The sequence below is a fragment of the Folsomia candida genome, unplaced genomic scaffold (genome assembly GCF_002217175.1).
Source record: "Folsomia candida strain VU population unplaced genomic scaffold, ASM221717v1 Fcan01_Sc002, whole genome shotgun sequence".
Classification (NCBI taxonomy): Eukaryota; Metazoa; Arthropoda; class Collembola; order Entomobryomorpha; family Isotomidae; genus Folsomia; species Folsomia candida.
Window position 1 is genome coordinate 4,912,154 of NW_019091194.1, and position 15,284 is coordinate 4,927,437.

At 35.3% G+C, this 15,284-nt stretch overlaps 3 protein-coding genes across 3 annotated transcripts; 2 read left to right on the forward strand and 1 right to left on the reverse strand.

The window, feature by feature from the left end:
• Window positions 1–15: 15 nt before the first annotated feature.
• Window positions 16–3,226, forward strand: LOC110844129. The gene is made up of 2 exons (XM_022090259.2): window positions 16–2,077; window positions 2,154–3,226. The coding sequence occupies exons 1-2, from the start codon at window positions 313–315 to the stop codon at window positions 2,789–2,791; spliced, it is 2,403 nt and encodes an 800-aa protein (XP_021945951.2). The 5' UTR covers window positions 16–312; the 3' UTR covers window positions 2,792–3,226.
• A 3,059-nt stretch (window positions 3,227–6,285) lies between these two features.
• On the forward strand, window positions 6,286–7,049 carry LOC110845177 (putative uncharacterized protein DDB_G0287457). The gene is made up of 3 exons (XM_022091542.2): window positions 6,286–6,438; window positions 6,515–6,788; window positions 6,860–7,049. The coding sequence occupies exons 1-3, from the start codon at window positions 6,421–6,423 to the stop codon at window positions 6,901–6,903; spliced, it is 336 nt and encodes a 111-aa protein (XP_021947234.1). The 5' UTR covers window positions 6,286–6,420; the 3' UTR covers window positions 6,904–7,049.
• A 2,494-nt stretch (window positions 7,050–9,543) lies between these two features.
• Window positions 9,544–13,894, reverse strand: LOC110843147 (sodium-dependent nutrient amino acid transporter 1). The gene is made up of 17 exons (XM_022089083.2): window positions 12,593–13,894; window positions 12,359–12,521; window positions 12,267–12,290; window positions 12,070–12,201; window positions 11,965–11,991; window positions 11,708–11,891; window positions 11,543–11,647; window positions 11,312–11,477; window positions 11,229–11,241; window positions 11,073–11,163; window positions 10,866–10,990; window positions 10,726–10,812; window positions 10,496–10,650; window positions 10,207–10,435; window positions 10,078–10,125; window positions 9,912–10,006; window positions 9,544–9,838 (listed from the first exon to the last, which is right to left on the reverse strand). Exons 1-17 carry the CDS (start codon window positions 12,683–12,685, stop codon window positions 9,701–9,703), a joined length of 1,875 nt encoding a protein of 624 aa, XP_021944775.1. The 5' UTR covers window positions 12,686–13,894; the 3' UTR covers window positions 9,544–9,700.
• Between the last annotated feature and the right edge of the window lie 1,390 nt (window positions 13,895–15,284).

Consider the following 15,284-nt stretch of genomic DNA (forward strand, 5'->3'; position numbering starts at 1 on the left):
TCATGGTTAAACTTCTTCTCCACAAGGACAAACCAAAAAGGAGTAATAAATAAAAATAACATAGTAACCATTTCTTGGTAACCATATATTTGTTAACATTTTCCTCAGTAACTATTTTACCTGGAACTGGACTGGTACTGGTACTATAAAAACTAATCATTTTCTTAGTGAGTGTATTAAAGTGCATGCAAACGACAAGGGTATAATTTCAGGCCAGTTTATCCCAACTTCAAATCAGAAAATAGTATTTATTTTTAACATTATTTTTTTGACAAGTGCAACGAACTATTGAATATAACATTTCAGTAACGAATGCAAGTCTCTGCAATGTCTAAAAATTGTCACAAATTGGAAATATGGACATCAATTCTAATTGTCTGTCTCGTATCCTCGGTAAAAAGCAGCAAACCTAATCAAGATCCAGAGAATGGCTGCAAACTTCACAGCTACGATAAAATAACTTGCACTGGAAACTTCAACTTTTCAATCTTTTCGGAAGCAGAATTTAAAATCAAGGTCTTGGACAGGTACAAGTTGGAAATTTTTAACACTTCGCTGAAAACAGTTGATGAAAGTACGTTCCGAGGAAATGGAAACATTTTAAATTATTATACAATTTTAGTACAAAATGCTACCCAATTAAATTCCATCCATCCCAACTCGTTCGCCAGCTCGAAGCATATTTTATCAGAATTCCGTGCAATTGACACCGCCCTTCCCAGAAATTTTGGTGATGATGAGTTTGTCTTGTTCACAAATTTGCAACAAGTTTACGTCGGGGACGAGACTCGTTGCCCAGAAGATGACACGATATTGCTTCCTTGCACGTGCAGATTTGGGGATTTAGGACGAACAGTGCTCTCCGGACTGTATGGAACAACTTCGTCATTAAGCGATGGTGTAGGAAAAACAACGGCAATTCGATGTGATTCCGACCTCATCACAGGGACAGAATTGTCAGAAATATTTTCAAAAATTTCAAAGTCAAACCACACCCCCAAATATTTTGACTCCATCACCATCCGAAATTCAAACATCACTTCACTTCCGTCCCACCTTTTTCAGAACGTGACATTTGGTCGTGTCAAGTTGTACGAGGTCCAAAACTTAAAACAACTTCACCCTTCAGTGTTTCATGGGCAGGAAGGGATTCAAGCTTTGGAAATTGAAAAGGCAAACTTTACCGGAGCTAGTGAATCCACAACACTTGATATTTTCAAGGCGCTCAAATCTCTCAAAAATGTACGGAAAATGCGCTTATCCAACTGCGGCATTCCGTTTATTCCTGCCAACACGGACAATTCGACAAGCTGTACGAAATTAAGGATTTTGAGCATTTCCTTTGATCGGAGAGAACACAAGAGTGGGGTTTCACACGTAGGAAGCTATGCATTCTCATGGGCACCGAATCTCATGCAGTTGGGCCTTACTAAAAATTACATCAGCTCCTTCAAATCGTTCTCTTTTGGTTTCCACGTTCCATCAGAAAATGGGCTTGCAGTTGACATTAGTGGAAACCCCTTTAATGACTCGGATGGACTTGAACCAAACGCATTTTCTGGGTCGAAGAGACAAATTTCTATTAAATTTGAAATCGATTCCTTCGCCGCGTCCGACCCTGCGAACGATCCAGTCTTAAATTATCTCCCTGAAAACGTATTTCGTCCCTTTTTGGAGGAAAATGTGAACAACACTTACAGCGTTGATTATTATAATGTCGACATTTATTGTGACTGTCGTAGTGCGTGGATGTTTGAGATGACTTCGGGCCTACTGAAAAGTAGGGTCAAGGCCGGATTGCGCATTACGAGAGTTCAAGGAAATTTGGTTGATGGTGAATATTCTTCCATCCAATGCAAGTCACAAAGTTCGTTCGAGTGTTTCCCAAATTGTGTGATATATCCGGATTACCAGCTCTTGCATTGTGGTAGATTTCAAGATGGATTTAAAATTGAGGAATTTATACACGGACAGGAATCCTATAACATTTCTAAATTGTTGATTTCTGCCAAAAATGTTACTACTTTGGGATACGATTCGATTGGGAATGTGTCTTTCAATGAGATCAGTTTAACAGGTAAAATTTGACATTTTCATTTTTCAAATTTAATTTTTTCCATCTACATAATTCTCGTTGTTCTTATTTCATAAAGATTGTCCTCAACTGGAATTTATTCATCCCACTACCTTCGTCTCATCCGATGCATCACTGAAGAGCTTTACAGCAACCAACACCAATTTACAAAATTTCCCAAACTTTGCTAATTTCCATTACCTTTCTTTTGTTCGCTTAGCTACAGGTTTCTCTGTTAATTCCTCCAATTTTGATTATAGTACTAGTGAAAAAGGTCACAAGGTTGGACAAGATTTGACGATTTCTCTTGGCACAGGAAAAATTCATCCTGACTCGTTCACAAAACTAAATCCCAAGCAAAATGTTACCCTGATCATCACAGACCAGACAGAGGAGTACAGTACAATTGGTGAGATTGTCAGATGCACCCCATCCAATTTAGAACTTGAATCGGCAATTTTTAAACCATTTTTGAATATGAATCCTGGAAACCGTATTACGTCGAAATGTTACATTGAATGTTCTTGCAAAGTCAAATGGATGTCCGATGAGTGGGATGTGATTAAAGAACAAGTCCAAATCTGGCTATCGGAATATGTTGGACCTATGTTTTACTGTGTCCGACCCGGTGCAAATATCACTGCAAATCCTGACACGTTTTTTGGGTTTAATTCAAAAGAGTTTGTGCAGGAAAAATATTTTAAGGAAAATTGTTAAATATTGTTGAAATTGGATTTTAAATTTTTGTATTTATTCCCAAATTTCAATGCATCGTATCATGGTTCAGACTGCCCATTAAAACGTTCTCATGAGAGCAAAAATTACTTTTTGACCATTTTAACTGGAGCACCAGTTTTGATAAGTATCTAAAACCTTGAAAAATGCAATTTCATATGGACTTTGCATGTAAAAAATTGAAATAAAAAAAGTGATTGGCTAACAAATGAGGGACTCTTTCTTTCATGAACATTTTAAACTGTGTGGCGTATTGAAACTACATATGTATGTATGAATTAGTGCACCAAGGTGTTTTTTCACCGCATGTTTTTTTTGAAAAATTTCCAATTGAAAAAAATTCTAAATTTTAAATTGTAGATATATCTATGTACTTTTGTGTACCTACATACATAGAATAAATACCTTAAAACTGAACCTTAGATAGTTTATTTTTCACATTATTCACATGTTCATTCATAACTCATTATTCAATTGAAAAGTTTGTCATTGTATTATTCCAATCATAACTAATAAATACATATGTAATAACAAAGTTCTTCTATTAACATTTACCAATATTCTAATTCATTGAGCAAGTATGTACATACATCACAAAGTATTTTCACGATGAATGAAAAGAGACCGATCTCAATTCAATGAACACAGTGATACGATTTTTATTTATTATACATAATGTTATTGTAGCCGAAACTGGTAAGTTTCATTATTGTCCGTTCACTTCAGTCAAATCCTTTTGTATTTATAGCAATACAATTTATTGCTGTCAAAAGAATAATAGATCCGCCCTACCAATTTATCTAATACCAATTGGCAGAAATATTGAGTGCGCCACTACTCTTCAGTATTCTTCACTAAACAAGGTTGCTTACGAAAAAATTATCTATTTTAAGTAACCCAGACAGAGTTTGTTAAATTGTGTCCTATGAAATCAAGCCCGATATCCGTACTATGCAAGCTTCAGTTCTACAATAATACTCGCAATTTGATTTTCTAAAAATAATCGATCCAAACCAAAAAAAATGTTGTTACTTTTGTTGCACGTGTCCATATATTTTAATTGTTTCCATCAAATTTCAACAACATACCTTCATCTTAATCAATCTGAAAATCTTAGACTGGAAAAGTTTGCAAAATTCCTGTCGAAATTTCCAGCTTTCAAAACAGTGCATTTATCCATGCGACCAAATACTTTGACATCGTTGGACACTGTAGACATTACCATTAACGCTTTATACCAAAGAAACCTACACTCTGCCATCAGCTTCATGAACGATAACGATACAAATTTCTACAATGGAAAAAATGGTCATTTCTATCTGCATCACATGGACCAAAGTTCTCCGAATGTGTTCATCGTCTTTTACAACGATTTGTCAATAACCTTTCTTAATTTAGTAGAGCAGAACTATTTTCATACAGCGACAGATATTCTCATCATAGCGGAAACACAACCATCTAATATTAATATTACCCAGTTTGATAACCGATACCCAAATTTTTTACCACGACACGCATTCCAATTCAGCTTCCTAGATTCTTCTGTCTTCATACTAAACCCATTTCAGTCTCACGTCGAAATCGAAAATTTCACTCCAATCGATATAAAACTAAAATGGAAAAGAATCAGCGACATCTCACAAATCGAAACTTACAAGATATCCACCTTGTTAAAAAGTTTCGCATTGGCGTTCGTGTCCATCAACGGGTTAAATTACGCCGCAATTCCGAATGGAAGACTTTCCTGTGTAAAGAGAGAGACATTGTCGCCATGGATTTACAAAATGGATGCCCTCCTCCTGTGTGAATTGCTGAACCGATTAAATATTTCCGGTAGAATATTTAAGTCTTATAAATATCCATCCTTTAGTTACGGCGCATTAAGTAAATCGTTCACACCGCTGGACCTCTTTGCTACCGGACATAACGTAGAGATTAAATTTATTGTACCTGTGGAACTGCATGGCTTAGTCGATTTTAGGGGAATGCTAGGCCCAATCAGCATTTCAGTGATGGTGTGGACATTGACCTTTGCGGTGGGGTTGATTACCTTTCTTTACGTCAGTGTGACCAAGTTCGGGTTGAAGATCAAGTGGACAAACAGTTTATCCGTCTCGGTAGAATTGGTAATTCGTCCCGTGTTAGACCAGTGTTTGGAGAGCTTTCCGATTGACGATGCGTTTTTGCGGATTGTACTCTCTCCATGGTTATTTTATTGTTTAATTATTTCTGAAACGTATCGTGGCGAGCTGGTCAGCTATTTGATGCATCCACCAACTGTGGAAGCACCGTCAAGTTTTCAGTAAATATTTATTTAAAATGTCGAAAACAATTAAAGTGGTTCCTAATAGATATTTATTATCTATAGGGAGCTTGGATCCTCCAATCTGGCTGTATTCACACCTGGTTCAAAGTTACGAAAGGACCATAAAGTTAATGTCTCTATCTTCACAATTCACAATGTAAAACAGAATTGCTCTTTCCGCTTATTGAATTCTGGGACGTATGAAGCGTTGGAGAAAGAAGCGTCGCATACAAACGACGCATTTTACGTGTCGATTGTGTCCCGACTGATATCGTGCGACGGATCGGGGTTCGAAAGAAATTTAAGCTCTCAAATAGCTAGACTCGTATTTAAGAATGACGTCTTAATTACTCGAGCCGACGATTTGGAAACGATTGTTAGCGTCGCAGCACTCGCAACGGCGGGACGGAAGGAATTTAGAACGTCGGAAGAAACATTGGTGCACCCTGTGTACATTGGGGTGGCGGATGACGTATTTAGTCCGGAGGTGTGGCATATTCTGAGCTATTTTAGAGACGCAGGAATATTTCAATATTTCCTTGATGCGGGACGTGGTGCGGAGTTTATTCGGTTTTGGGGGAACCAGAAATCGAAAAAAGAAATGAATGGGGGTGGGACTAAAGAGGATCTTAAAATGTTGGGTGTAGATTTTGAAAACGCTGGTGGTGGGCCGATCAAGCTGAAGATGCGGCATATTGGAGGAATATTATCACTTTGTCTCATTCTGGAACTGTTGGGGGGTTTGGTATGCTTGGGGGAATTATGGCAAGGAGTTAGGATGATGGACAGACACATAAATCGTGACAAATTTGAAATAAAATCTGGATTCTTTGCAGTCGTGCAGTAAATTCAGCAGATAAAAAACAATCTGGTTATTTGTAGTACTTGCATCCTGGATAGTGGATGCGCAGATAATATTTAAATTATAAAATCTTGAATACATAGTACACACAGCACTAATTATCTTGTACATACGCATTTATATCCTGCCTACTAATTACTTCTTTGATTCAAAGTAAGCATATCCTTGTTTAATAATTTGGTGTTTATGTATTTAGTACATTACAGAATTATGTATTTTTCCAAGAAAAATATTGTAAGGGAAGTATCAGGAAGTAAGCAATTATCCCGACGTCATGCACATACATAATTTCATCTATAAAATTATTAGTTCAGGTGCATGTACAAAACCTCAAGTTTCAGATCCTCAGTCGGTGTCATTCCAGCAGTATTTAAAAACAGTCTTCTCTATTTGAAACTTTATTTTTCGATCTGTGAATACATTTAAATAAGAATTATAGGAAGGATGAGCTCTTTTGCTTTCGTAAGTCGTCAAAATCAGAGATAGAAAATAAATAAGAACAAAGAAATCTTTATGCAAACTTTTTCCAAAATTACAGGGATTTTTGGTGGTTCTTGCTGTGTCGACATTAGCATCAACCATAACCAACAATAACAACAACGGATATCCAGGACATGGTTCCATCACAAACAATAATAACGGTTATCCTGGGTCAGGATCAGTTAATAACAACAATAATAATAATTACTACCCTGACCATGCTGACTCTAACTTCACAACGGCTCGACCATCGTCATTTCCAAATAACAAATGTCCCTATGGCCAAATTACTAACAAGGAGAATGGCGTCGTCGTGGAAATCATTTGCCTTCGTAAGTTCGTTTTTCCTATTATACATATGTAAATAGTTACAAATTAAACATCAAATTTCTGTCATTTACAGCCGAAGGTTACCCATCTGTGACAAACAACAATAACAACAACTAATGTAAGATGAGACATATAACCAACCATGGGTCGTATGGTAATTAAGACAACACAATTCAGTCACATTATTTATAACGAATAATTCAATTTAAATCTCTGAAATAAAATTAAATAAAGGCTTTAAATTTAAATAAAAACTTACTTTCCCAGCAAGTTATCTTTGATATGAGTAATTTTAGGTGTTTAATTAATAATGATCAAGATTTTACTAAAGTTTTACGTAAGAAATGATTTCTTTCATTTTTTTCATTCTATTGTTCTCTTGCATGCTAATTTCTATAAATACAACCAAGTAATAAGTAGATCAACACTGGATTGCCAAATTAAAATTGTCGACATTCTATCGAAAAACTTGCCTCCTCCATTACACAGCTTCAATGGGGGACACGACTTTGAAAACCTCTTCAACCACGCGTTAAACCTCCATCTCGTCCCGTGCCTCATAAAGTGTAACAACTTCCTAGATTTTATGTAAGGCCGTGACATTATTTTAAAAACGATATAAATCACAATCACTATATCGAATGCGATAATGATGAAAAGGATTATGACAAAAATTGTTAAACGCTTCACTGAAGTGAGGAGAATGTAGAGTGCAACACTTTCTGCTTGGATAATGCCCCCAACGCAGATGGTCATTCCTCCATTTCGCCAAACACTATTTTGCAACCAGATCAATAATTGTATTGTGCGGTATCCACGCACAGAAAGGACGCCTTTTGTTTTCAAGTGTCTGCAATTTTCAAATGTGCACACAAGTTAAAATCATGACAATTGCATACGTAATTATTTTCTGCTCACGTCTCCAAAGTGTTAATTAGAAGTAAAGCGACTTCCCCAGGATACAGCAGTACGACGAACATCCCTTCCGCAATTATTCCAAGATTAACTTTCCACGTGTACGCTTCCAGAATTGCGACCACTATTCGACACAAAATCCCGATGTCTGAGTCGGCATGCCATGAGTTGCAATTGAGCATGCTACTCGCCAAGGGAGGCATGCAGGGTCGTACAAGTGCCATGAAAGACAAGGTCAAGGGAACCCCGATTTCGGTTAATATGGCCAGAATTCCAATGTATACAAAGTACCGGTGAACATAGCCTGCACATACCAAAGTTGTCGGCAAAATGGTATTTACTTATTAAGTTGAATAAAAATCTCACGCAATTCATAGTAATTTAAAACTTTACCTGTTTGCTTACAATCCATTTCAAGTTGTATCAAAGAATTCAACAAATACACAGCTTTTTCGCCTACAAAGTTGAAATATATCATGCAGAAAATTGCAATGGCAAATGTCATTAGGAAATACAGCATCATGACGGCTTTCCAATTTTCCATGGGATATGAAGAGGTTTTTGTGAGCAACAAATTTGTGCGAAACCAGTTCAACGTTAGAATGAAATGAGTTAAAATTGTTAACAGACCGAAATATTGTTTAAAATTGTTGGGATAAGTTTCAAATTTCGAGTTGAAAATTAAAGGGAATGGATTCATCCACAGGCTCAATTTTGAGAAAACTACGATAATTTGGATGTTGCAAGGAGACGATGGGAGATTTCGAAGTTCTCAAAAGAGGATACACAATTGAAAAATGATTATCTTTAGTTTTATAATGACGGTATAAATGGCGACTATTATAGGTTTAAACAAGCCCATTTTCGTATGATTGTACCGTTAAGGACGGTATTTATAACATGTTCAATATTTTTGTTTGTCGTGAGAGCCGGAATATATGTAAAATTTACAGAGAATTAATTCATTTTTCAAGCCCAATTAAATGCTAACATTAGTTGTCCATTTAACTTGATAATATTTATCGTTTTATTTAAAGAAATGAGAAAAAATTAATCTAAACTAGTATTGATCCACGCATGTATGGTAAGGACCTGTGCTAAAAAACTTCCTTGCTAGAAATTAGAGGTAAATTTCAGGAAGTCTATGCTCACACACAGTATATTTAATAGTACTTACATTAAACGGAATATGACATTGTTCATAAGCTTTGTTTAAAAGAAGTTGAGCTTAAATCAATTATTATGGAGGTCGGGTGGAAAGTATGTATTTGATTAAAACGCATGGTAACGATAAGCTATATCCACGTCCATGCCAATGCATGCATATTTATGACAAAATCGAGTACCATTATTACTAGGAAACAATTGTCAATTGTAGAAAGGTCAAGTGACTTCAGTTTTGCTGTTAAAATTGGAATTGGAAATCTTATGAAAATCTTAGGCAGGATTAAATCTCATTGATTTAACGGTATATACATACATACGTATGAAAATTTGCTGATATATTTTTATTCATGCCAGCAGTGCTAGTCTCTATAAATTCTGTATATATGAAATGCATATTATGCATAACCTCAAACTCATTTATTCCCCAATTCCCTCATTCCCATAGATATTCTTATTTGAGGATTTAATAGATCTGCACAGCTCCAGATTTTCAAGACTTTACAGAATTGTGAATATATTTATGAAACGGATGTAGATAATCCTGTGATTATAGAAGGATCGACTATGTCAGGGTAAAGAAAGTACATATGTAGTAAAGATATTTATGGGAGAAAGGTGTAATTCTTTGGTAAAAAATTTGTCTAACAAAATCTATGAATGATGGCTACACACTAATTCAATTGCTTTAGCCTTACTGCGACCTGTTTTATTTGAATACTCTGTTTTTTTATGAAAGTATGCATGTGCATGCATTTTATAATCACAATTTTATGATACTTATTGCATTATATAAATCACAAATTCGTCTTATTTCGGTAACTACTTAATTCACTCAAAGTCCTGATCGATCCCTTAGTCGTTGGAAAAATGTCCTTTGATCAGCATTATTTTTAAATATGATCCAATCACGCTTCTCCTTTTTGCTACGTGGTCCCCAATCATGTTTTGGTTTTGTGGCTTCAATTATTTTCTACGAAATTCAAGAGCCCAAGATTACAAAAAAAAAATCTGCATGAATTATGCTTTAAAGTTGGGCAATTTACATCCGTAATGGTAGCTCCTTTAGACCTCAAAACAGCAAATGTAGCACCGATTGGTATCGTTATTAAGGCTGTCGTGGCAATTAACCATCCAAATACTACACAAAATTGGAGTTTAACAATTTATTTACAAAATTATAAATAGCAGAAGGCCTTATATCTCTATTACCGATAGCAATTGTTGGATATGGCATATCATTGTGGGTAAGATTTCCCTCTGCAAAAACGAATGAATGAATTATTAATTACCATTATATTAATTACTTTGGTCCATCAGTTTTGCAGATTTTTTTCATACCCTTAATCAGTGAATATAATAAAATAACTGTTAGGAAAATAGGGATTAGAATCCCCCAGCAAATTTTCCAATAATAACTCAATCGTTTCCCCGTCATGAATTCCATATCGTTGATAAAATTGTATAACCCATAGCACCAGGCGACTCCTATAACTTCCAATGTTGACATTACATAAATTACAAATCCGCCACCAAAAAAGTCCACCAAATCTGTCATCCATTGTCCGCCCTGTAAAAATTGATAAACTTAAAAAAGTCCACTTTCACCATGACTTTCTCCTGTTCTCACCGGTGTCACATAAATGAGCCCAACGCTGGCCCCGAAAACACAAATGGCTCCAGTGACATGCCACCTTTTGATATTTGGGTATCTGTCACAGAAAATGGATGCAATTGCTCCAGCATCTGCGGTAGCACTTCCGACGCCAAGGGTGAAAAGCATCACTGTGTAATTATGTAAATCATTAATTAAAGTTAAACGAAAATTACGGAATATTAAATATGATGTAAAGTACGTACTAAAAAATAGGACAGCTAGCAATTGTGGTACCCAGTCCATTTTAGCAATAGCATCTGGGTACGCGACAAATGCAAGGCTTGTTCCACCTGGAGGAATCCATTATTAATTGCATACATAAAATTTCGTCGTAGTAATTTACCCTGCACGACATCATCAATGCTTTCTGCTCCCAATTCGTATTTCAAATTGCCCAAAATAGCGAATGTGATAATACCAGCCAATATACTGGTGAAAGTGTCCATTAAACTGACTACGATGGAGTCTCTATATATTTTATATGCAGTAAAATATTTGCATTTTATATATTGCTCATTAGTTGTAAGAAATTAACCGAGTAACTTTATACCTGTAAATATTATGCCTAAATGGATTATAGCTAGCGAACATAATGATGGATCCGGTACCAGTATTTAAAGAAAAGAAGCACTGAGTCACCGCTGCATATTTTAAATGAACAATTAAGAAGATAATGCCAATTAATTCATAAGCATGTCAACAATACCTGCGTACCACACCTACGAATCAAAATAATCAATATTAGTTTAACGTTATCATTAGCTTATCATTTTAATTTATGAGTCATACCGCTGGTTCTAATAATTTTGACCAGTCAGGCTTGAAAAATGCCTCAATTCCATCTCCAGCACCAGGTAAAGTCACGCCCCTTATTAACAAGACCAGTAAAACAAGGTAAGGAAAAAGTGCGGTGAAGTAGGCCACTTTTCCACTGGATTTTACTCCTTTAACGATACTGGAATTTTGAGATGGGATTTTGTAAATTTTACGATTTATACAACTCCCTATGTAATGAATTACCTAAAGAATATGAAACACCATGAGAATAACAAGCAGAGAGTTAATCTCCAATCTGGGGGTCCAATCCCATCATCGATGTTGTCATATTCACGTAGGATTTCCTTCCTATATGCATTGTTTATAGTTGACTTTAGGAAATTTCACATTTTGCAGGACATAACTTACGAGAAGAACAAATCGGGCAGTGTAGAAGAAATGTTGGGATTAAGTGTAGTTTTGTTGAAACAATTTCCTTTCCCAGCCCAATCTTCGTCACAATGCGCCCATGGTAAATCTTTTCTGAAAGAGAGTATAAAGTAATACACGGCCAACGCCAGGATCGAACAGTAATATGTCAACACGCTGAGGGCTGTAATTTGCAAAAATATAATAATTAAAATTGGCAAAGTTGCATTATGTGTTTACAGATGTACGCAACCAACCTGCCACCATCGTGCCAAAACCGACCCCTGCAAAAAAGAAATTCGATAGATAAGGCAAGTCCCCAGATTTTTACGGAAATCAACTGGCTATTTGCAAATGAGTACCCTTAAAAATTGGAGCACACTTCCACACTTTAACTTGAGAATAGCTAGCAAATTGTCCCAAACAGAGCTCAAGGAAGTAAATTGGACGCCCGATGAATAGAAGAACAATAAAATATGGAATAATGAAAGCCCCTGATGAATGGAAACAGAATTAGTCGACTTTAAATTTCATGTCATAAGTTTTTATATATTCAGACCTCCGCCATTCTCGTAAGCCGTCACTAAAAAATAAATAAATACGATTAATCAATTAACTTAATAAAATACATTAATAATATTTAAGATTTACCCGGAAAACGCCACACGTTACCGAGACCAACACTCATTGAAATACAGGAAAATAGAAATTCCCACTGATTATCCCATGTCATTCGGTCGACAGTGTCGTCAGGATCGTCGGGGGAATTTTCTGGGGCGGATGGCACAACGGTGCTCGAATTGGTTTGGGATTTCTATATATAATTAATTTTACACTCTTACGATTAGCCGAAAAGCATATTTACATAATTCAACATTCACCAACTTTTCTTTCCAGATCATCTTTAAAGTCTTCAGAGGGATCGAATGCACGATTGTCGACTCCTCCAGCTTTCATTTCCATATCGTTTGACGCCATTTTATTGTTAATTTTGTATATAAACTTTTAAACTTTAATTCTATTAATGAAACTTTATTTCCTCATTTACTACATTTTGTCACACATTGTTAATTGCAATTTTTGTTACGGACAAAGAGTGGATTTCCAGACTACCTCACCTCTGACACTGAACTGTGATAACTTTTAATTCAAATTCTGAGATGTCCATTCAACTCTTATCACATTTAATCAATTATTTGCACAACTTCAGAGTTCCAGGTAACACAATAAATCTTGTAGGCATACAATTACCGACGAGCCATTAATTTTAAACAATACGCAACAGATTAAAATTCCGTGTTCAATTCCAATGCACTTGAATTTTATTGATGATGCATTAACACAACGCGTACGTATGTATAAATGAATGGGAATTTTATTGGCTGGACTAATTTGATCGGGTAACGCATTAATACAGGTACGTAGTTTGTCTGCGACACGATTTTTAATCAATTGGACGACATTACATTTGCATTAAAGATTTACATGCAGAATGATGCAATATTCCAAGGGAACTTGTATATTTAAAAAAATTAAAATTGCTATTTTTTGCAAAAATCTTGACGAAAAGTTCCTACACGAAATTGTGATTACGTAAAATCAAGAAAACTGGGTCATACACACGCAAGCATATTAATTAGCCTGGAATATTATTCTCATGAGAGCACCAAAAGTATTTCAGCCCACTGACATTCACGAGGGCGAGATTACATAAAAGTGTAAACAAAAGATCATGTCCAATTATACACAGAACTGTATGACCACTGATTACAATTTTTAAGTGGTAAATTCAGGGCTACAATTATCAATCAATTTAATTAAATGATACAGATTGCACAATTTAAAAAGTCTAAATTATATAATCTGTTAGCCGAATTTTCATTGAATAAATTTCCCATTTTGGCAGTGATGAATTAGTCCACTTCACTTTATTTACTTGTTAAACTAAACTATTTCCACACGCACATATAAACATTTTAAATTTGTAACAAATTTAGCAACGTAGTAACAATGTAAAAAAATACAGATCTCATTGGATCTTTATGTGATTTTTGATCATTTCCTGCTCAACGACCCTTCCCAACCATAAACGAACTACATAAAATTGCAACAATTGAAGAGACGACGTTAGTCGACTACTGCTAAAACCACTTTGCAATGACTGAATGACAACCATGACTGATTAACGTTCAAAGTCAAAAGTTTAACAATGGGAAAAGGAAACTATGTAAGCATACAATGCTGACGATGAGGGCACATAGTACATATGCAGATACATTTTTTACATTATATTTAGTAAGTAGGCTGCATGATGCATTAAGTACATAATTTATTGGAGGATGCTAGGTCACTTTATATATTTTCGACAGGATAACCACTGCATATTTTTTTTGGTTTACGCTATATAAAATTTACACAGTATAAATAAAGAGGGCAGAAAATTCTTTAAATGGAGAATTCATCTTAAATTGTACAATGTACTTGTTGTGTTGTTATGTATTATTTTTAACAATGAAATCGTCAATGTACAAAAAACACTAAAGTCCATGTCTGATAAAATAAAAGCTCTTTCATTACGGTGTAAAGTGTGACGGAATATTTTCAAGTAAATAGCTATGTATGATTTAGCGAGATACACATGTATGTATCGTCCTTATACAGCGTCTATGGTATCATCATTGCATATCAAGTAACACAGGATTAAATATGATCTACGTCAATAAATGTAGATGCAGTTTTCAATCTTGATTGGTAAATAAACACCCGTTAGTCACCTCCTTAGTGCACATCTTCAGTATAAATTACGTGCATACGTATAACTATCGAATTTAATTGTATGCAAATTACAGGTATCATTTTGAGGGAAGGTGCAGCAAAGTTTGTGTAGAGTAGAGATCAGCTTTTCAGAAGTCTACCTAAATACATACATTCATGTGTATGTATCTAACATATATGTATGTATTTACAATGTACATACATACTTAAATACGTATTCATCAAGATGTGCAGTGATTAAATAAGATATTGTCCAACGAATTTTATGGAATTTGCGTGCATGCAAGATACACTGCATTAGCTGGACATGCACCTGGATATGACTCATCCTCAGTTTTTCCACGATCTCGCGACATGGGATTCAGATGTAACTTACCTCATATGTAATTAACGAGGTATAAATTAAGTTATGGCGCACATTAATATATACATATTAGATAATACAAAACAAGTATGAATTTGTTTATATAACGCTGTACACAGATTATAAATTTGCAAGTTATAAATACAGTTTTTGATTGGTACTTGTAGCCTTCCTATCATGGGAAATGCATACGCACATACAGATCTGTATAATCTGTATAAATTTTCTACGGGGTGGAGAACACATATTGTAGGCATGAAAATATGTACGTTATATTTAATAAAGAATGAGACTGGGATGTGAATTTGGGCTGTATATGTAGATACGCATGTACGTAAGCATATAAGCCACCTGAAGGTAAACTATTTTCTGCCACATTTCTCACACTAGAAAAAGAGTGACAATGTCAAATCTGCATATTAGTAAATTCACCTTGCA

Excerpts from the sequence above, each read along its gene's own strand:
- LOC110845177 (XM_022091542.2), top strand. Across the intron at positions 6,789-6,859 it reads CGTGGAAATCATTTGCCTTC|CCGAAGGTTACCCATCTGTG; the intron begins GTAAGTTCGTTT and ends TGTCATTTACAG.
- LOC110843147 (XM_022089083.2), bottom strand. The coding sequence starts at position 12,685 with ATGGCGTCAAACGATATGGAAATGAAAGCTGGAGGAGTCGACAATCGT. Across the intron at positions 10,651-10,725 it reads GCTAGCTGTCCTATTTTTTA|TGATGCTTTTCACCCTTGGC; the intron begins GTACGTACTTTA and ends ATAATTACACAG. Across the intron at positions 10,436-10,495 it reads GGCTCATTTATGTGACACCG|GGCGGACAATGGATGACAGA; the intron begins GTGAGAACAGGA and ends CAATTTTTACAG.
- LOC110844129 (XM_022090259.2), top strand. The coding sequence starts at position 313 with ATGCAAGTCTCTGCAATGTCTAAAAATTGTCACAAATTGGAAATATGG. Across the intron at positions 2,078-2,153 it reads CAATGAGATCAGTTTAACAG|ATTGTCCTCAACTGGAATTT; the intron begins GTAAAATTTGAC and ends TATTTCATAAAG.